General features: G+C 40.3%; 1 protein-coding gene across 32 annotated transcripts in view; it reads left to right on the top strand.

Annotated features, from left to right (window-relative positions):
• TCF7L2 (transcription factor 7 like 2) overlaps positions 1–18,367 on the top strand; it is a 278,489-nt gene that overhangs the window by 236,784 nt on the left and 23,338 nt on the right. For 19 of the 32 annotated variants that reach the window (XM_077455009.1, XM_077455011.1, XM_077455008.1 and 16 more), the window contains 4 exons: positions 395–497; positions 6,524–6,610; positions 16,488–16,625; positions 18,123–18,282. In XM_077455009.1, coding sequence (XP_077311135.1) covers positions 395–497; positions 6,524–6,610; positions 16,488–16,625; positions 18,123–18,282 — 488 coding nt within the window. The remainder of the gene's footprint in view (positions 1–394; positions 498–6,523; positions 6,611–16,487; positions 16,626–18,122; positions 18,283–18,367) is intronic. The other 13 variants (XM_077455003.1, XM_077455018.1, XM_077455017.1 and 10 more) reach the window with 3 other exon arrangements.

Genomic DNA, 18,367 nt, shown 5'->3' with positions numbered 1-18,367 from the left:
TATATTATTTTATTTGGGATTGGGTTTTAGCTTCCTTTATTTGATTGGACGCTGTAAGTGGTTTTCATTCCTAGTATGTGTTGATTCAAAGCATTGAGCGTTGGCTTCTGCCCCTCTTGCCAGGAGCCTACCTACCAGAGCTTGTTTGTGAGTCCAAATGACTATGGCGGGGAAATTGGATTGTATGTTCCATTGGGGGCAGAGGCTTATATGAATGATTCTTTGTACAGCAGCAGGACTTCAGTAGGCACTGTAACAACATGTAAATATATTTTAAAAAAGTGTAATGATGCATTTTGCCAAGATTTAAAAAAAACTTCTTTTAAAATACCTGCAGTGTTTCCGATTAAGCATTTAGCGTCTTTTAACATGATGTTTTTGTCTGTATTCCTAGGAATCCCAAGGCCTCCACACCCTCCGGATATATCTCCCTATTACCCTCTATCTCCCGGCACTGTAGGGCAGATCCCCCATCCGCTAGGATGGTTAGTACCACAGTAAGCAGTTCCAGAGTTTTTTTATAATCTGTAATTGTTGCAATTTTGGTTTAATCGTAATAAAATCTAAAGAAAAGTCCAGTGTGCATGGTTTACACGGGGTTTAAATATCAATTGAACATCCCAAAAATAGTTTGCAGTAGATTCACAAATTATAAATTCTGTATCTGTCTTCTGTTGCACCATCTGAGGTTTTCAGTTCCTGTTGGAGGTAGAATTTGGAGGAAAGAAAATAGAAGTAAAATACAAATTAAATAAGAACTGTGAGGAGAAAAAGTAGGAATTGAGTAATAAAGGAAGTTAAAGACTACCGAAATCCAAAATTTTTGCATAGTTTTGGATAGAGTTGGGAAAACTGTACTCTAAGGTTCTTATATCTAAAAAAAATCCATATCCAAGGGGCATTGGAAAGTCAAGATTTGTTCATTCAATAAAACAAAGCAGAAATATTCACTGATTGCCCTTGGAAAGCAAGGTTCCCCTTCAGTTTGTACTGACTTAAAATGTAGAAACACAACAGGTGCACCAAACCTAATGATAAAAGTGTCTACATGACCTTTATGTTTCCTCAAATGATCACATAAAAAGCCATTGTGTTTCGAGGTCTAGCAGACTCCTCTTTCATCAGAACTACAAAATACAACTTAATATCTCTTTATTAGTTTTTTACATATCCATTATACATTTCACCATTTACATGAATCGCTCTCTTATGAGCTTCCATAAAATCCATTCATAGTCATGTCCTCAAATACTATAAAATTGTACATATACATTTATACATTCATATCCCTCTTACTCCTTTTTTTTCTCCTCCTTTTGGTGTGGCTTGCCCTATCTCCATACTGTTTTATCCTGATGCCGTTATGGAATTTTCTATCCAACTTGCCCATACTCTCTCATATTTCTCTCCATGTCCTCTACTCCAATATGTTTCCCTATATAGTGGTAGATTACTGTTTACTAAATTTTTCCACTGTGCCTTCTTCCAATTCAGCACTATTGTCTTTCTAGCATAAAAATGTGCAACAGACCCACCTGTATTCTCCTTCCTATAGGGGTGATATTATTCCCTACTAGTCCTAATAGGCAGATCTCTGCCTCTTGATTTAAAGAGACTGATGTTACTATAGTAATTACTCTCCACATACATTTATACACATAAATAAGACCAACTATTACTTGAAGAATACATCACTTAAGATGCATGATAAAGATAATAAATTAAATAAATATTTTAAAAAACAATTATCATGACTTTTAATATTATATTTTTCTTTTATCTTTCCTTTAAATTATGCATTTTTTAATCAGTAATTGTTCCTAGTTATTCATATACATCCTATATGTATATGGATATTCAGAATTTTTATATTTATTTTGTAGTCCCAATGAAAGAGGAGTCTGCTGGCCCCCAAAACATGTTGGTTGTTTTATGTGATCATATGATTCATTATTAATGTGACATGGGCTCTTCTACCAGTTGGTCTGGTGCTCCGGGTTTGTTCCTATATTTCACGTTTATTTCTCATTGGGGAGATTTTCTCTTACTCCCTGTCCCTTTGAAACCTATATACGAAATAGGGGGGCTATTGTCACCAGATACAGGCCCTGTGAGCATTTAAAAATGTGTCAGTCTTTTTGTCCCTGCCCACTAAAAATTAGGTTTTGTGTGTGACCCAGGATTTCCCATCACTTTTTCTACTGATAGTAAATGAGGTTGAATCTCTTACCCTCTATTTCCAAAATTGATTTTGTCTTCCTGCTCAGAGAAATACTAAAAAGAAAAAGAAAAAACAGGATGAGATAATCATCTTGTGTCAGAACTATAAGAATTATTTAAATTTTTAGGAAGCTAACTCCCTATTTTTATAATTGAATGGCGGGGGTAATTTTTAATCCCTGCCCAATACTTTGGTTGAAATTCCTTCTTCTCTGAACTTCCTTTTCCTCAAAGCCCTACAGCACATCTTCTAGAAGGCAGTGACACCAACTTTAAGGCTTCAACCATGAAAAGTTGCTGGCCTTTCTCAACCTTTTCAACACAGAGGACCCCTTAAAATAGTTCTCCGGTCTCTGGGAACCCCTGCTAAAAATTAGGACTCTACAACTCATGATACAATAGTGTGATGGTCAGTGGGAAGAATAGTCCTTACACTTGTGGTCATTGGGAAGAATTACCTCCTTACAGATAGCTAAAAATATCAATGGAGTCAGTGAGAACTTATCTGAGAGGCAGAAATTCCCAATGCTGAAGGAACCCCTAGCAACCTTTGGAGGAACCCTGGTTGAGAATCACTGCTCTAGTGGATTGTCCTTAGGAATGTATGGAGAATTTACTTCAGAGAGGAATCAAAAGCTGTGAAATCTCCAGGTTGGAAGGACAGTGGTGAAAATTAAACCCTCCCCTTAGCCCTTGTACACACGGTCGGAGATTCCGACGGAATGTGTCCTATCGGACCATTTTGTCGGATATTCCGACTGTGTGTGGTCTCCATCAAACTATTTCCGTCGGAATATCCGACGGACCAACTTTTCCAACTTGCCGGTAAAATTTTCCGACAAAAATTTCATCCAACAGGATTTACTTAATTCCTTTTACCGCATTAAATCCTAAAACCAGCTACGCTGTCACACATTAAGTGGGTGGTACCAAGAACTTTCCATCGCTCTTTTCTGACTCCATCATTGGCACTATGTTATGACTGCGTGACTTGGATTTTCTTGGAGTATCATCCCTCATAAAACGAAAAATTTGATTTTGTTTTATGATGTATCCATGTCAGATCCACAATTGTTCTGCCACAAAATTTGCTTTTATGCTGCAGAATTTGCTTGTTGTGAATATCTTTTGGTGACTGTCAGTAGTCGCTTTAATGTTAAATTGTAATAAATATTTGTAGGTGAAGCTGTTTTGAATGTCTTTTGCAATACAGTAATGTTGTGAAACTGTAAAATTGTATACGTAAAAAGAACCGTTCACGCTTAGACAACAATCTAAATATTCAGTTTCTTTCCATTAAGGTGAGTTTTGTAGCTGAAAGTCAGACTTTTCTCGCAGGTTCTGAATGTGCATAACAATATCAGAAAAAAGCCTAATAACTGCTTACATATCCCTCTGAATTTATACAGATATGCACACCCAGAAGCTGGGAGACAGCATTGAGCTGGAGGTCAGAAGATTGACTTCTGAGAGTCTTGCTAACAAAGGGGATGGATATATATCTCCCAAAATTAATACACAATTTCAGACCTAATATTCCAATTGTTTATTAAACCCCATTGTGACAGGTTCTCATTGCAGATTTATTGAGAAATGTAATCTAACCATAGCACAAATTCACTTTAAAGGGTATGTAATCCCTAGAAATTAACAACCCTATTTTACTGCCCTCTGGTCTGTTAAATATACCATTGATATATTTTCAACATGTGCAAAAAATAGATGTTGATTTTGCCAGAAGCCTTGTGAGATGATAATTTCTTATGCTGAAAATGGAAAGAGGGAAAGGATATACGGAAGGGTTGTGGAAATGGAGGGGTTATGGAGATAGGGGGTAAGAAGATGAGGAAGGCAGAAGGAGGTTCAGGGTTATGGCAATGGTGAGGGGTATTGAGATGAGGGGGAAGAAGATGAGGCGTGGTTATAGAGATGAGGATTGGGGGAGGAGATGAGGAGGGGTTGTGGAGATGAACAGTGATAATGATTTTGTGGAGGGCAGAAGGAGATGAAGGGTTACGGAGATGAGGAGGATAGGGGTGAGATGAGGTAGGGTTATGGATATTACATGAGGGGAGGTTATTGAGATAAGGATGAATGTGGTTATGGAGATGGAAGAAAGGAGGAGGGGTTATGGACATGGGGGTTATAGAGATGAGGGTAGTTGAAGAGGGGTTATGGAGATCAGGACACGAGGAGAGATATGTGTTCATTGTGATCAATCAGAAATTAAGTAGGCAGGGCTGACACCACATGCTTAGAAATTCTGAGCTGTGATGTCATGTCAAAGAGGAAGGTGAGAGCACACTGTATTTCTGGCACAATAATATTTCTAGACATGCAGCATGTTTAAGGGGATAAACATGGAGAAATAAGTATTCCATAGTATTGCATATTTTTTTATTTATTTTTTATTTTGCATTGACAATTCATCTTTTCCCTAACAATCGCCAGCTAAATCTTTTTTGTAAAGCTTTGATGGCTAAGTGGAAAGGTTTATACCTCTGTCTGGTTTTTATTGAAGTTCATGACTCCATTGGGGAGATTTTCCCCTCACCTCCTGTTGCGATGGCATTCTGTCATGCAATAGCATGCAGTGTCACAATGCTAGGAATTTATGGAAAATGTCTCCATTACAGAGACAAGCAACAGTAGAATGCTGCAAAAAAAAATAATTAGGTAATGCTTCTTCCTGCATTAGTGGAGATCTCCTCTCATCTTCTGCAACACGAGTACAGAAAATGAGTAGAAGGTTTCCCAGTGGGGAACACAAACTGCAGTAAAAGCTAACAGAGCATCTAATCCTTCTTCACTTGACTTAACAGGGTTTTCTTGCTAGAAGTAATCAGAAGTCACTCCAACAGGGTGCCACAAATTTAATCTGAGTCCAAAATCTTTATTATCTTTATTGTACATGAAAAATAGAGAAAGTCAACATGTTTTGGGTGCTCATTACTTCTCCTTCATTAGGGTTTAGATGTTCATAGTAAATGGGCAGAAAGATTAGAAAAGTGCTGCTTTGGGTTTCTGGTCAGAGATAGCCAGTATTCTTCTCATTTACCATCAGCAACTAAGCCCTGATAGTGAACAAAAAAGCCAACTTCACTCCAGTGATACCACATATTCAAAACTTTATTGTTCTGAACAAGATTACAAGAAGTCCACCTAGATCATCCACGCACTGATGTATTTCACCCAGAAAGAGCTTAATCTTAGGAATCTAAGCCATGATTTGATCCCCAAAATTCATTGGCTTTCTTTCCTGACCTTTTGACATGTTCAACAGAAGTTTGCTGGACTCTCATTAAATCTGTGGCACTCTCATCCTTTTCACATTCCTTGAGACTATTTCTGAGACCCCCAAGGATGCCCTGGTTGATAGAGAACTGCCTTTAAAATTAGCATTTGAAGCCCATCCCATTCTACTTTGGGTCCAACACTCTACCAACACCTCTATCAAAAACCCGAATGAAGTTTGAAGCCTTCCCCGCTCTATTCAAATGGGAAAAAATATCTTAGTTGGGTTTGGGATCCAAGGCAAGACCTATTTCCCTTCACCGCAGCTTTAGTTAGCAAAAATGGGACTTTATCCAACGTGAAAGGTAAAAAAACCTTCACAAGCAGTCATCTCCTGTTCACAAGGCCGGCAGAGCTGCCGTCTTTTGCGTCTTCTGGGTTTTCAGGGACTATCATTTATTCAGAGACGACCGACTCTCTCTCCATATCTCCCCCAGTGCAGGTCGTTGTAATTATTAATTATTGTAACAAGCTGTGACTGTCGATCGGTTCCCCACAATCCTATTTGGGGACTTTCCCCCCCGGTACATCTTGTCAGCTCTCATTAACGTGACAAAAGGCTACAAATTAAGATCTGTTAATATAATGTTTTCTCACCAAGAACTAAATAGCGAAAGGGACCCTGGGCACAGCTGAAGTCCTTTGATTGCCCGCACTTTATTTTGGTATAAATTTCCATTCATTATTGTTTTCTTTGCACGCGTACCCCTCAATTAGCGTGATGGCTCCATTAAAGCAGTCGAGGCTTCGCCTTTAATTATCACAACAAAACACCTCGTTCCAGCTCAGGGAGAGGGGGGCCTATATTGACATTAGCCGAGGTTATAAAATTTAATTAGCCGTTCGTACCAGATTTATGGCACTCACATTGTCTTCTTTGATCTCCACCGTACAATCCCCAAGATTTTGTCTTGATTAAATGAGAATGCTGGGATTTTTATTTTATTTATTTCCTGAAATATATTTTAACTTTTTTTTTCTTTTCTTTGTTTTCTCTTTCTTTTACAAGGCAAGGTCAGCCAGTTTACCCAATTACAACAGGGGGCTTCCGACACCCGTACCCCACAGCCCTTACAGTAAATGCTTCCATGTCAAGGTGAGTTGGCTCTTCTTGGTCAAAGTGTGTCATTGTTGGGTCATCATTTTCTGTTGAAGTTCTATTAAACATGGATGTAATATTGTGGATAGCCCAACCCTGGCTTTTGCCAGATTAGTTATTTAATTTTCATTTGTATGGAATGCTGAAAAAGTTGAATTATTTTTTTTATTTCTTATAAATTCTTATTCATTTATTCTATATGTATAGTGGGCGCATGCTTTGAATTATTGCTGTTTATGAATATTAATTTTGACTTTTACATTTTACAAACTTGTTTTTTCATGCCCTTGTTGTTGTATTATATATGGAAATTTGCTACTAGAGGGGGATCTGTGTTTCACTGCAATGTCTTTCTGCTTAACAGCTGTTAAGATATTTGCCACACAGGGAGTGCATTGTTTTCATTGGGTCAGCCAACTCATAGGGGTTGATTTACTAAAGACAAATAGACTGTGCACTTTGCAAGGGCAATTGCTCCAGAGCTTAGTTAATGAAGAGAAGCTCTGCTGATCAATCATGTGCAAGAAAAAAATCATTTTTTGTTATTTTTCTTGCATGTGATATGGTATTGTTTGCAAAGTGAAGCTTCCCATCATTTACTAAGCTCTGTAGCAACTGCACTTGCAGAGTGCACAGTCTTTTTGCCTTTAGTAAATCAACCCCATAGACTTGCATTGTGAGGAGGAGCAGTAAAGCACAACAATTGTGTAGCACAGAAAAGGATATAGCAGTGCCTGCCTATGTGATAAGCTGATGTGATTTCCCACCATGTACATGCACAGTATACCTACAAATTATACAGAGAAGTTTATAAAACAGAGGTTCTAAAACAGGGGTCTCCAAACTTTCTAAACAAAGGGCCAATTCATTGTCCTTCAGAGTTTAGGGGGACCAGACTGTAGCCAACAGGTATTTTCTAGGCATCAGTGCAAGTAGAAACTGCCACATTTAGTATTAGAGGAAGGAAAAGTGCCCCATCATTAGTATTATTGAGAAGAATAGTGCCACATTGTTGGTTACAGTGTAAGAAATGGTGCCCCATTGTTGGTGTCAGTAGGCAGAATAGTGTCTCATATTAGTGAGAAGAACAGTGCCCCTAGGTCTGGATAAAGACAAGTAAAGGGCCACAATTTAGAGACCACTGTTCTAAAATATTCATATTCGTATTTTTTTGTTTTGTTTTTATACTGTACTGACTTCTGACACAAGTAAGAAAAAAACTGATGATACCATATATTTGCCTTTAGGTGTTGGCTTTTTTTTCTTTATGCCTTGTTTTGCTAGGTGTTCCCTGGGGCTCATTCACACATCCAGTGCATTAATGCACACATTAAAGCGTGTTATGGCTTTTGCTAATATGTGTTGTGTTAAGGCAGCCCATTGATTATGAATGGGCTGCCACGTCCCACAATGGATAAAAAAATGTACATAACCTTTTTATGTGTTATGTGATATATGATATACACTATATTGGCAAAAGTATTTGGACACCTGCCTTTGAACGCACGTGAAATTTAATAGGATCCCAGTCTTAGTCCGTAGGGTTCAATATTGAGTTGGTCCACCCTTTGCAGCTATAACAGTTTAACTTTTCTGGGAATGGCTGTCCACAAGGTTTAGGAGTGTGTCTATGGGAATGTTTGACCATTCTTCGAGAAGTGCATTTGTGAGGTCAGGCACTGACGTTGGACAAGAAGGCCTGGGTTACAGTCTCCGCTCAAATTCATTCATTCGGGTTGGGACTCTGTGCAGGCCAGTCAAGTTCCTCCACCCCAAACTCGCTCATCCATGTCTTTATGGACCTTGATTTGTGCACTGGTGCTCAGTCATGTTGGAACAGGAAGGGGCCATCCCCAAACTGTTCCCACAAAGTTGGGAGTGTGAAATTGTCCAAAATGTCTTTGTATGCTGAAGCCTTAAGAGTTCCCTTCACTGGAACTAAAGGGCCAAGACCAACCCCTGAAAAACAGCCCTGCGCCAAAATCCCCCCTCCACCAAATGATTTGGACCAGTGCACAAAGCAAGATCCTTAAAGAGGTGGATGAGTGAGTTTGGGGTGGAGGAACATGACTGGCCTGCACAGAGTCCTGACCTCAAACCAATAGAACACCTTTGGGATGAATTAGAGAGAAGACTGCAAGCCAGGCCTTCTTGTCCAACATCAGTGCCTGACCTTTCAAATGCACTACTGGAAGAATCATTCCCATAGACACACTCCTGAACCTTGTGGATATCCTTCCCAGAAGAGCTGAAGCTGTTATAGCTGCAAATGGTGGGCCAACTCAATATTGAACCCTACGGACTAAGACTGGGATGTCATTAAATTTCATGTGCGTGTAAAGGCAAGTGTCCCAATACTTTTGGTGTAGTGTATGTATTGTGGTTCATTGTGGTGCATTGGGCTCTATTGTACAATGCCTTGGCGTGCCATTCACAAATAATGGCACCGCATTGCGCCACAAATAGAGGAGGTGCTTTGCCATGTGTTTTGGCAACATGCGTTAACAAGAATTGCCACAATGCACAAGTGTGAATGGGTCCATATTGAAATTGAGGTGGAAATTTAGGGGCTAGACATGGCAGAATGCGACAGAACAAAAATCAGTTATTTTGCCAACATTTATGAGCAACCACTATGGATGTGATACTCTTCACTGATAGGTAGATATCAGTTTTATTTATAAGTATGTAGTATTTTTCCCTCTTCTACATGTTCACCATAGAGCAAGCAGTACATTTTTGCTTCGACTAATAAAGAAATAATTTTCAGCTTCAAGCTAAATAGCATGACCACTGCAGGTAACAGCGCAGAATGACCACTAGGGGCACCAGTAGATTATGCATGTAAGGAAAATAGCTTTATCCTTTTGTTTTTGATGTCATTTATGCGGAGTTCCCCTTGGGTGAAAAAAAATTAAAAGTCAGCAGCTACAAATACTGCGGCTGCTGACTTTTAATATAAGGACACTTACCTGTCCTGGGAGCCCGTGATGTCAGCACCTGAAGCCGACCTGTCCCTCAACTCCGGGTGCAGTCACCAGCATCATTACTAAGGAAAACAGGAAGTGAAGCCTTACAGCTTTACAGCCTGTTTCCTACTGCACATGCACCAGTCACGCTGCGCTTTCTGAATGGTCCCTGCTGTCTTGTGGGACCTGTGTGTCTCCCAAAAGGCAGGGGGTGGGGGGGGGAGAGAGAGACATTACATAGTTCGCCACACAATAGCGATTTTTGACAGGTATCTCCTCCCCCCCCACAAATGTGGCACCAGATGGGGGGAGGAATCAGTGCACACTGTGGGCTGTTTTTGCATCATTTATTTGAAAACTACATGAGATGTGATTTTCATATTTTTACTTGCTGTTCCATATTTCAATAGTGTTTCATACACCAGTGGGAAAATGCTTCCTCTAGTTCAGGGGTAGGAAAACTGTGGCTCACTGGCTGTTACAAAAGTACAAGTCCCATCATGCCTATGCCTCTGGGAATTATTCTTATGGCTAGCAGAGTTCAACAGTGGCTCATGGGACTTGGGACTTGTAGTTCTTCTACAGTTGAAGGGACAAAGTTTACCTACCCTTGCTCTAGTTGCTTTTTTTGGGAGGGAACATGATTGACAGTGCTGCTGAACAAAATCAATTGGTCACATACAGAGTGTATTGTTCTCAAGGACTTCTATGTAAATAGAATGAAGTAGGCTATTTAGCTTTTCTAAAAAAGCTGTTTGCCTGGCTGTCTTGGACCTGGTGTGTTCACACCGCAAGGAACATTGAAAAAACAAATCACACGTGCGTGTTAATGTGCATTAAAAAACATTGACATGCACCTTTTATGTGTTGTGTTGCATTTAATGCACGTGAACTGTGTTTTTAATGCTTTTTTTTTTGTAGTACAAGCTAAATCAAGGCTCAAGGTACTTTTTTTTTTTACCATTTTACTGCAAGGCATTATGCTGCCTAAAAATGCAGCATGCCTGAATTTTTCCTAAACATGCATTGTGGTATGCAATGGTTTGCAGCATGTTCTTGTATTCAACATGCATAGAACAATGCAGCCCTATGCACTGGCCCTGGTGTGACGAGCGCTTCAAAAAACAGTCTCAGTTGTTTGTGTAAAGTTTCTTCCGTGCAATTAAGTCGTCCAGCTCAGGCGAGGCAGGCCGCCATATCTCCGGGTGTTGAGCCAGCTAAAATGACAGTGCTGTATGATGTGCTGGAGTCTCGAATTGTAATGAGAATCGGAGGCTACAGGCTAAATCTTATTAACATATGTATAACATACTCTGAGCATTGTGCTAATCCCTTGCTCTGTGATTATGGGAGCCCGGTCTCTATTCTTCCTTATGAATAATACCGGAGCCCGATCAGACACTGACACAATTCCCAGAGTGGGAGCTCAACACAGTTAAAATAGATGTAAACCCTAACTGAATATGTAGTTTGCTCTGTGCATCAGAATCCATTGCTATTTTTTTTAAATACTGCTTTTCCATATGCGGATTTTCTTCAACCTATTTGCCGTCACTTCCTGTCTACATGCATGCCAATGATGGCTGCATGTCATTTTTCAGGGTGAATTTCCTAATGGTGACAACCGTAGACACTTTGCCTGCGTAATGTGTATTGACACACGTAGCCTCCATCTGAAGCCTGTGTGACAGAGTGAAAATGCTGTAGCACAATTGAGAGACAAGGACAGAGTGTTGTCACCATGCCTAAACAAGGGCCATCATGGGAGGAGGTGGTCAGGTGCTTCCACAATGCTCAAAAAAACCATAAAGATCCAAGCAAAAGACAAAACTGAAAACTACAGAAAAGGTTTTTCGTCTGTGTTTAGAACAGTGGTTTCCAAACTATGGCTCTTCGCTTGCCTTTATCCAGCCCTTGGGGCACTACTCCTTCACCTGACACCAATGATGGGATGCCATTCATTCCACTCATACCAAAGATGGGGCATTATTCCTTCCACTGGCACCGTTGATGGGGCACTATTCCTCCCACTGACCTCAACGATGGGGCACCATTCCTTCCATTAAAACCAACAATGGGGCATTGTGTACTCTCACTGGCCACCGTATGGCCCCTTAAAGTTTAAAGGACAGTAAACTGGCCCTTTGATTGGAAATTGAAGACCCCTGGTTTATGAGATTGAACTGAAAAAGTAAGCAGAAAATCTTAAAAAACATACGTTATAAGTGCTACATTCCTGTAACAGCGATACACATGTGGACCGGGAAAAAAAAAAATCCCACTCAAAGATACAACGGGCAGTTCTCTTATGATGTAATTGGGCTGAAGTGCTCAGATTGAGAAACACGTTAGTAGATTTGGGTTCTACTTTTAAATTAAATGTATAATTTGGAATCAATGTGTAGCAGTGGGCACCAGAAGGTACCCCTTCATATCCAAAGAATGTTCAATTCCAGCATATCTTGGGGTGTGCCATGTACCAAAATCAGAGTTTGAAGACTCTCAAAGCCAAGACAAGCCAAGTTTGACCTTTAGAGTACCCTCTATGGCACAGCAAAGTTGGCCATACATTGCTTGAATTTTAGTTGATTCGTTTAAATGGACTGAAATTTTAGGTGACATGACCCAGCTTGACAAACCTAGAATTGAGAAATTGAAGGAGCCAAGCACAAAAAAGTTGAATAACCATTGATTGCAACCAATCAGCCATGCTGGCTGTCTGATTGCAACACTGGGTGGGGGTGAGGCACTGGACATGGATTCTCTACCAATAGATTGCTGACTCACTGATTCACTGGTCCAAGAGATAGAGGGGTGCTGAGCACAGATTTTCACAGGCTATCAGAATGTGGACAAATTCATTACTTGAGCCCAATTGGCCTGCATTGGGCATTTCGCCACAACGATGGGGACCCCCTCAAGGGTTGAGAAATCTGAGTGTAATATGTCAAAGTGAGTGCCAAATGAAAAGTCTTTATTGTTCAACTGGTTACAAAAAGCAGGGCAAAGGGCATCCGATGCATTTTTGTTCCCCATGAAAAGCTTTGATGTCCTTTGCCCTGCTTGTTGTAACCAGCTGAAGAATAAAGTGTTGGATTCCTAAGCATTTTTCATTTGGTTCTCTCTTTAACCTGTTACTCAATGATTCATTGATCCTGGTCATATCTGACTTTTTACACAAGAAATCAAACCTGGCGATTGTATCACTTTTGAATCCCTATTCAATTAATTGGAGGAGATCTATGTGCCCCTGGACCACATTGGCTGTCTTTTGTCCGTTTACCCGTTTACCAAACCAATAAACCATTGTCGGACTTGGATCATTTGTTTGGCGCTCTTTCTGGTGCAACTGTGAATACATCAGTCAGAGTCCTGCTCCTAAATGTGTATGTGGAAGTCTATAGATTTCCCTTGTTCAGCTTGTTGAGAAATCTTCTGCATGTATGGCCAGTTTAATGCAAGCCTGTGTGTGATTTTCTAAAGATAGGTTCACTTTAAGCCTTCCCGTGTGGCTTGGCATGTCAGATGGCCATGATGCCACATTTCCCACTAACGACGTTCATTAAGGGCAGGCGAATTCCAACAGATGACGGTGGCAGATGTGACAGGGGGCTCCTCTGCCTATTGGTGCTTGTAGGGGTTAATGCAAATGGAAGGAGCTGAACAAAGCCGAAGGTGGATTTCTCGAATGCTTATTAGCGAGCACCAAACCACCTTGGGATCCTTGTCTCTCTCTCTCTTTTTTTTTTTTTTTTTGGGCTTCCTTCCAAACTTGGCTGTATGAAAGGTGTCTAGTTAAAAAGCGTATACAGCAAATTAAATACATTATTGTGATAATGGGTTGACATGAAGTACAGGTCCATTAGACTTATGACAGTTATAGAAAAGCGGAGGCCTGCACCCTGTTCGGTCGTCGTCTTTGATATTCATTCAATCCAGCGCCAGGTCCGGGGATTCTCAGAATTAAGTGAAGGGTCATTATACTTTAAACACCGTGGAGAAGCCTAGATTGGCAATTAAGCAGCACTCTCTGACACTCGCCGATGCCACCCTGTGACCCCCTTTCGATTGAGATGTTGGAGCTTGGGGCCCTCAGCATGCTAAATTGGTGAAAGGCACTTCTCCTGACGAGGGCAACGCTGAAACCGTCTGCCTTCAAAGGGAAGCCACATCATGTTTTAACCATAAAGTGGGCGCATGCCAGGCGCATTCCCGGGCAGAAATAGATGAAATGTTACAAGTGCAAGAGGATAATGACAAATCCAATGCGATTCAAAGGCACGCGGCTGCAGAACGGAACGCATCCTACAGCTTGTGCATAAAATCAAGGGCGACGGATGACAGGCACTTAATGGAAGCGTGTCAACAAGCGCGCAAAATGAGGCCGCAGAAGGCGGAAGCCCCGGAGACTGGCAAGAACAAAAAAAAAAATTAGTTGTCCCAACTTAGTTAACTCTCATCATTATATTCTGGCTCGGAGCCATAGAAGCGGACAGGGACTCTAATGAGCTGCTTTCAGGGTGTTTACTGCCTGTCTACGGGACACGAGACACCTTTGTGATGCAGAATGGCATGCTTCTTATATCCATCTAGCTAAAAAAAAAAGATTCTGAAGAGATTTTGGGTTACGTTTCTAAAAAAAATTACAAACGCGAAAATATTGGAATTTTTATGCAGTCTTTTTTTCTATTCTACAATGCCATTTTATTTATTTATTTTTTCTTTTAAGATCAAAAATCTTATCAATCTTAATTAATTTATTTTATTTGGTATCAATAAGTGTTAAAGGATTAGTCCACTCTATTTTGAATCTAGCTAGAGCCTAGTGGGGCTTGGTCAGCTCCTGATTTCTTATTTTATATGACATGGATGTTCCAATGATGAGGTCTTCCTGTTGTAATTACTGGCTCCATTTCTCTAGGTTTTGGTTGTTCCAGGCTCCCTTTGCATGTCCCAGCTCTTCCTGTTACATGTTTTGTAATATAAAACAAAGAAATAATCCAGCAGGGATGGGGGGATGGGCACAATGGGTGTGCAGACCCAGGAACTCAGCAAAGGAATGGTTAGAAGCCCTAATAATGGACACATCAAATGTGTAGACCCAGGAGTTCATAGCAGGGATGGTGGGAACCCCTCATAATGGGTGCAGCAGGTATATAGACCTAGAAATTTAGAGCAGGGATGGTTAGAACGCCTCATAATGGGTATAGCAGGTGTGTAGAACCATGAACTCGGTGCAGGGATGGTGGGAACCCCACATTATATATATGGACATTTTGTTAGCTGCCTGTGCTCTTTACACACAAATCCTTTGCTTCTTGCTTACTAATGGTGCACAGTGATTGTGCTTTGCTATCTCTCCTCTCAGTGGTAGTCCACCAGTTAGAACTGACTTGACTGGAAGCAGTAAAAATTTCTACAAGACTAGCTTGGCTTATCTGAGCAGTCTTTAGGCATGGTCTACAAGACTAGCTGAGCCTATATAAGCAGTCTTTAGGTGGGGCCTACAAGACTAGTTGAGCTTATCTGAGCAGTCTTTAGGCATGGCCTACAGAACTGGCTGAGATTATCTCAGCAGTCTTTAGATGTGAATGCTATTCACATTTCCTGATACATGGATGACCTCTAAAGAGAGCAAGGTATATATTAATTGTAGGCATGAAAAAACAAGTTAAAGTCCTATCAAATGACTTCTGGCTAAACCTGTGTGATGCTTTAAACTAATATTAGCTGGAAATACACTTAAAGTGGTTCTAAAGACAAAACTTTTTTTGAACCCCCCCCCCATAACACTTACCCAAGTTTTACATCGATCCAGCGATGTGCCCATCTACAGCTTTTTTTGCTGTCTGCCTACTCTTACAGGCTTAATGAAAGCTGCAGGAGCCATTGGGGGGGGGGGGGGGGGTGGAGCCAAGCCACACTATGTGTGTCTATGGATGCACGCAGCCTGGCTCAGGAGTGTGCACAGGAGCACATAGCTTGTTATGAGGGCAATCTCTTTTTTATTTTAATAAAAAAAAAAATACTTTACAACCTTGTTAGCCATTCCATGCTCTAAATAAAAATGTTTTGCTTTAGTTATACTTTTTTTGCAAAATCGTTTTTATTGAGTTTTTTAATAGTACAGAAAATCGCCCACACACGGGCCAACAGTGCTTTAGTTATACTTTAAAGTGTTTAAATAAACTCCATAGTTTCAATGGAACAAGGTTTTTATCTAAATGTTTGGCAAGGGCTGTCTAGGTCAGTGGTTCTCAAACTTTTTGAAACTAGTGCCTGGTAAATTCTTCCAACAGTGAAGATTAAAGTTTATGCTCACACAATAAAAATATAGGAATACAAATGCTGGGTGGCACTGTGGAAGGTTGGGGGAACTGCGGAGGCTAAGGGCTCTCAGATATTTGGGAGCACTGTAGGCCACTATAGATGGTTGGGAGCACTATGAGAGGGGGGAACAGATCTGCAGCTGGCTAAAGGCCTTTGAGAGAGGCCACAGTCGAGTGGTTAAGAACCACTAGTCTAGGTCAAAAGATTGGCTGAACAGAATTTTTTTTATTTTTTTTAACCACTCTATAAGCAAAACTTTTGTGACATTACAAGTAGGAAGGTCATGTTTATTTTACTATTGTTTCTTGGTGCTTCCATGAGTATGATAACCTTACACCCATGGTCCCCAAAGATCCAAACCAGATACCACCTTGTTTTTTAACAGTGATTTTTATGTATGTATATGATAATGAAGCCATAATTTTATCTTACTGGTCATGTTGAATTCCATTTTCATATGTTATTGTCCAGTGAGGGCGATGGGGAAACAATGTGTGTGGGAATTGTGTTGAAGTGAGTTGTAGAAATGTTTTTCCTCCCCCTTTCATTCATGTTTATTCTGACAAATTACACAGCTTTCTCTCCTCCAGATTCCCTCCACACATGGTGCCGCCCCACCACGGTTTACACACAACTGGAATCCCTCATCCCGCCATAGTGACCCCAAGCGTCAAACAGGAATCTTCTCAGAGTGACGTGGGACTGCACAGCTCGTGAGTTTCTTATTTACCTTACATGACTCTAGACCTGCTCTATCACTAAATTGGCCAGTACTAAGAGTTTCTACAGTCGAAATCCCTTATCTATGAGTACACCCCCAACTCCAGTAGGAATGTCTAGCCCATGTAGATGTCCTCCACTGTGGTAAATGTCCCTATCCATACCAATTGCCTCTGCTTTTAGTCAAATTGGGTCAACGATATAGCTGCCTTCTGGATGCAAGGACTTTCTAATTTGATGCAGATAACTCATGTCTGTAGTAAATGTTTTTATGTGCATTTAAGCTTTCCCCGCTGGAAGTGAAAGTTTCTAATTTGGCTTATTTTGGTCTAATTTGGCCTTTTATTTGTGCATGTTCTTTACTGATAGCCAAAATGTTCCATCCAAATACATATCCATCTTTTTCCGTTGGTCTCTGTCTGCTCAGGCTTCCTTGTAGATACCAACTCTTGCAGTAAAACTCTTCTTTCTACATCAGATATCCTCCTCTAGTAGTGAAGATGTGTCATTAATTTTCTTCCTGTAGTAATCCTTTCTGGCCCATGTAGACATAGTCTTACATCCATGTAGACATCCTCCAGCCTTTCTTTCATTCATATAAAGTCTTGAACTCATTTAGAAATACTTGCATGCCTTGCATCAATTTAGATGTCCATTTAGTCTTCCATTTATGCAGACCTTCTGTTTCCAAACTTCCATATATTTCAGTTTATTTTTGTCTTTGGTTTGAACTCAGACGTGTGACGTTTTTTCAGCCTGACTATTACATGCTGACACCGTTTTCCCAGCGTTCCATTCATGTACATTTTTTCTACCCAGTCTTAAATCCATACATATTTCATTCATTCACGTAGACAAACTCCACCCAACCCATTTATCCATGCACTCATACTTTCTACCATATTTCATCCACATAGATGTTCCCTGTTTAGCCTTTCATTCATTAAGATATAATCTGACCAGTCCTCTGCCTATGTAGATGTCCCCCACCCAGCCATGAAAACAGACTATTTAGACATCCTCTGATTTATCCTCACCCATTAACATGTCCTTGAACCAGTCTTCCATCCATGTAGACATCCTTCATTAGATCTTCCTTCCATAGAGACATGCTTTGTCAAGGCATAAATACATTTAGATGTCCTCTGTTCATTTCTCCATAAATGCGAACATATTCTGACCAGCCTCTTTTCAGCACAGTCATCCTTTGCCTAGGCTGTCATCTAGATGCTCACCATCAGTCTGTATTGCAAATACCAATTTAATGCAGATGTACTAAGCTCTTTGTAAAAGCCTTCCATATATTGTTAATCTTCTACACAAAGTGAGAAGACTTCAGATCTGAACGTGTAATGGTGGTTTCCCATCCATGATTCAGGACATCCTTTGCCTAAAGTTTCCTGTCTATGTACTATCCTAAGCCTGCTGTAAAAAAAAAATGGTCTTCGAGTAACCCTCTGCGGAATTATTAACGTTATGTCATTTTACAGAAAACATCAGGATTCCAAAAAGGAAGAAGAAAAGAAAAAACCTCACATAAAGAAACCTCTTAATGCATTTATGTTGTATATGAAGGAAATGCGAGCAAAGGTTGTAGCCGAATGTACATTAAAAGAGAGCGCAGCCATTAACCAGATCCTCGGCCGAAGGGTAAGTGTAGAAAGAACTCAACAAAGCACTAAACCCCATTAACAACAACAGCAAAGCTCCCACTTTTTATGTAAAGTTATTTATT

The sequence above is a fragment of the Lithobates pipiens genome, unplaced genomic scaffold (genome assembly GCF_037356315.1).
Source record: "Lithobates pipiens isolate NorthernLeopardFrog02 unplaced genomic scaffold, aLitPip1_a1.2 Scaffold_25, whole genome shotgun sequence".
Classification (NCBI taxonomy): Eukaryota; Metazoa; Chordata; class Amphibia; order Anura; family Ranidae; genus Lithobates; species Lithobates pipiens.
The sequence above is the reverse complement of the archived record's forward strand: the minus strand, read 5'-3'. Positions and strand labels throughout refer to the sequence as shown.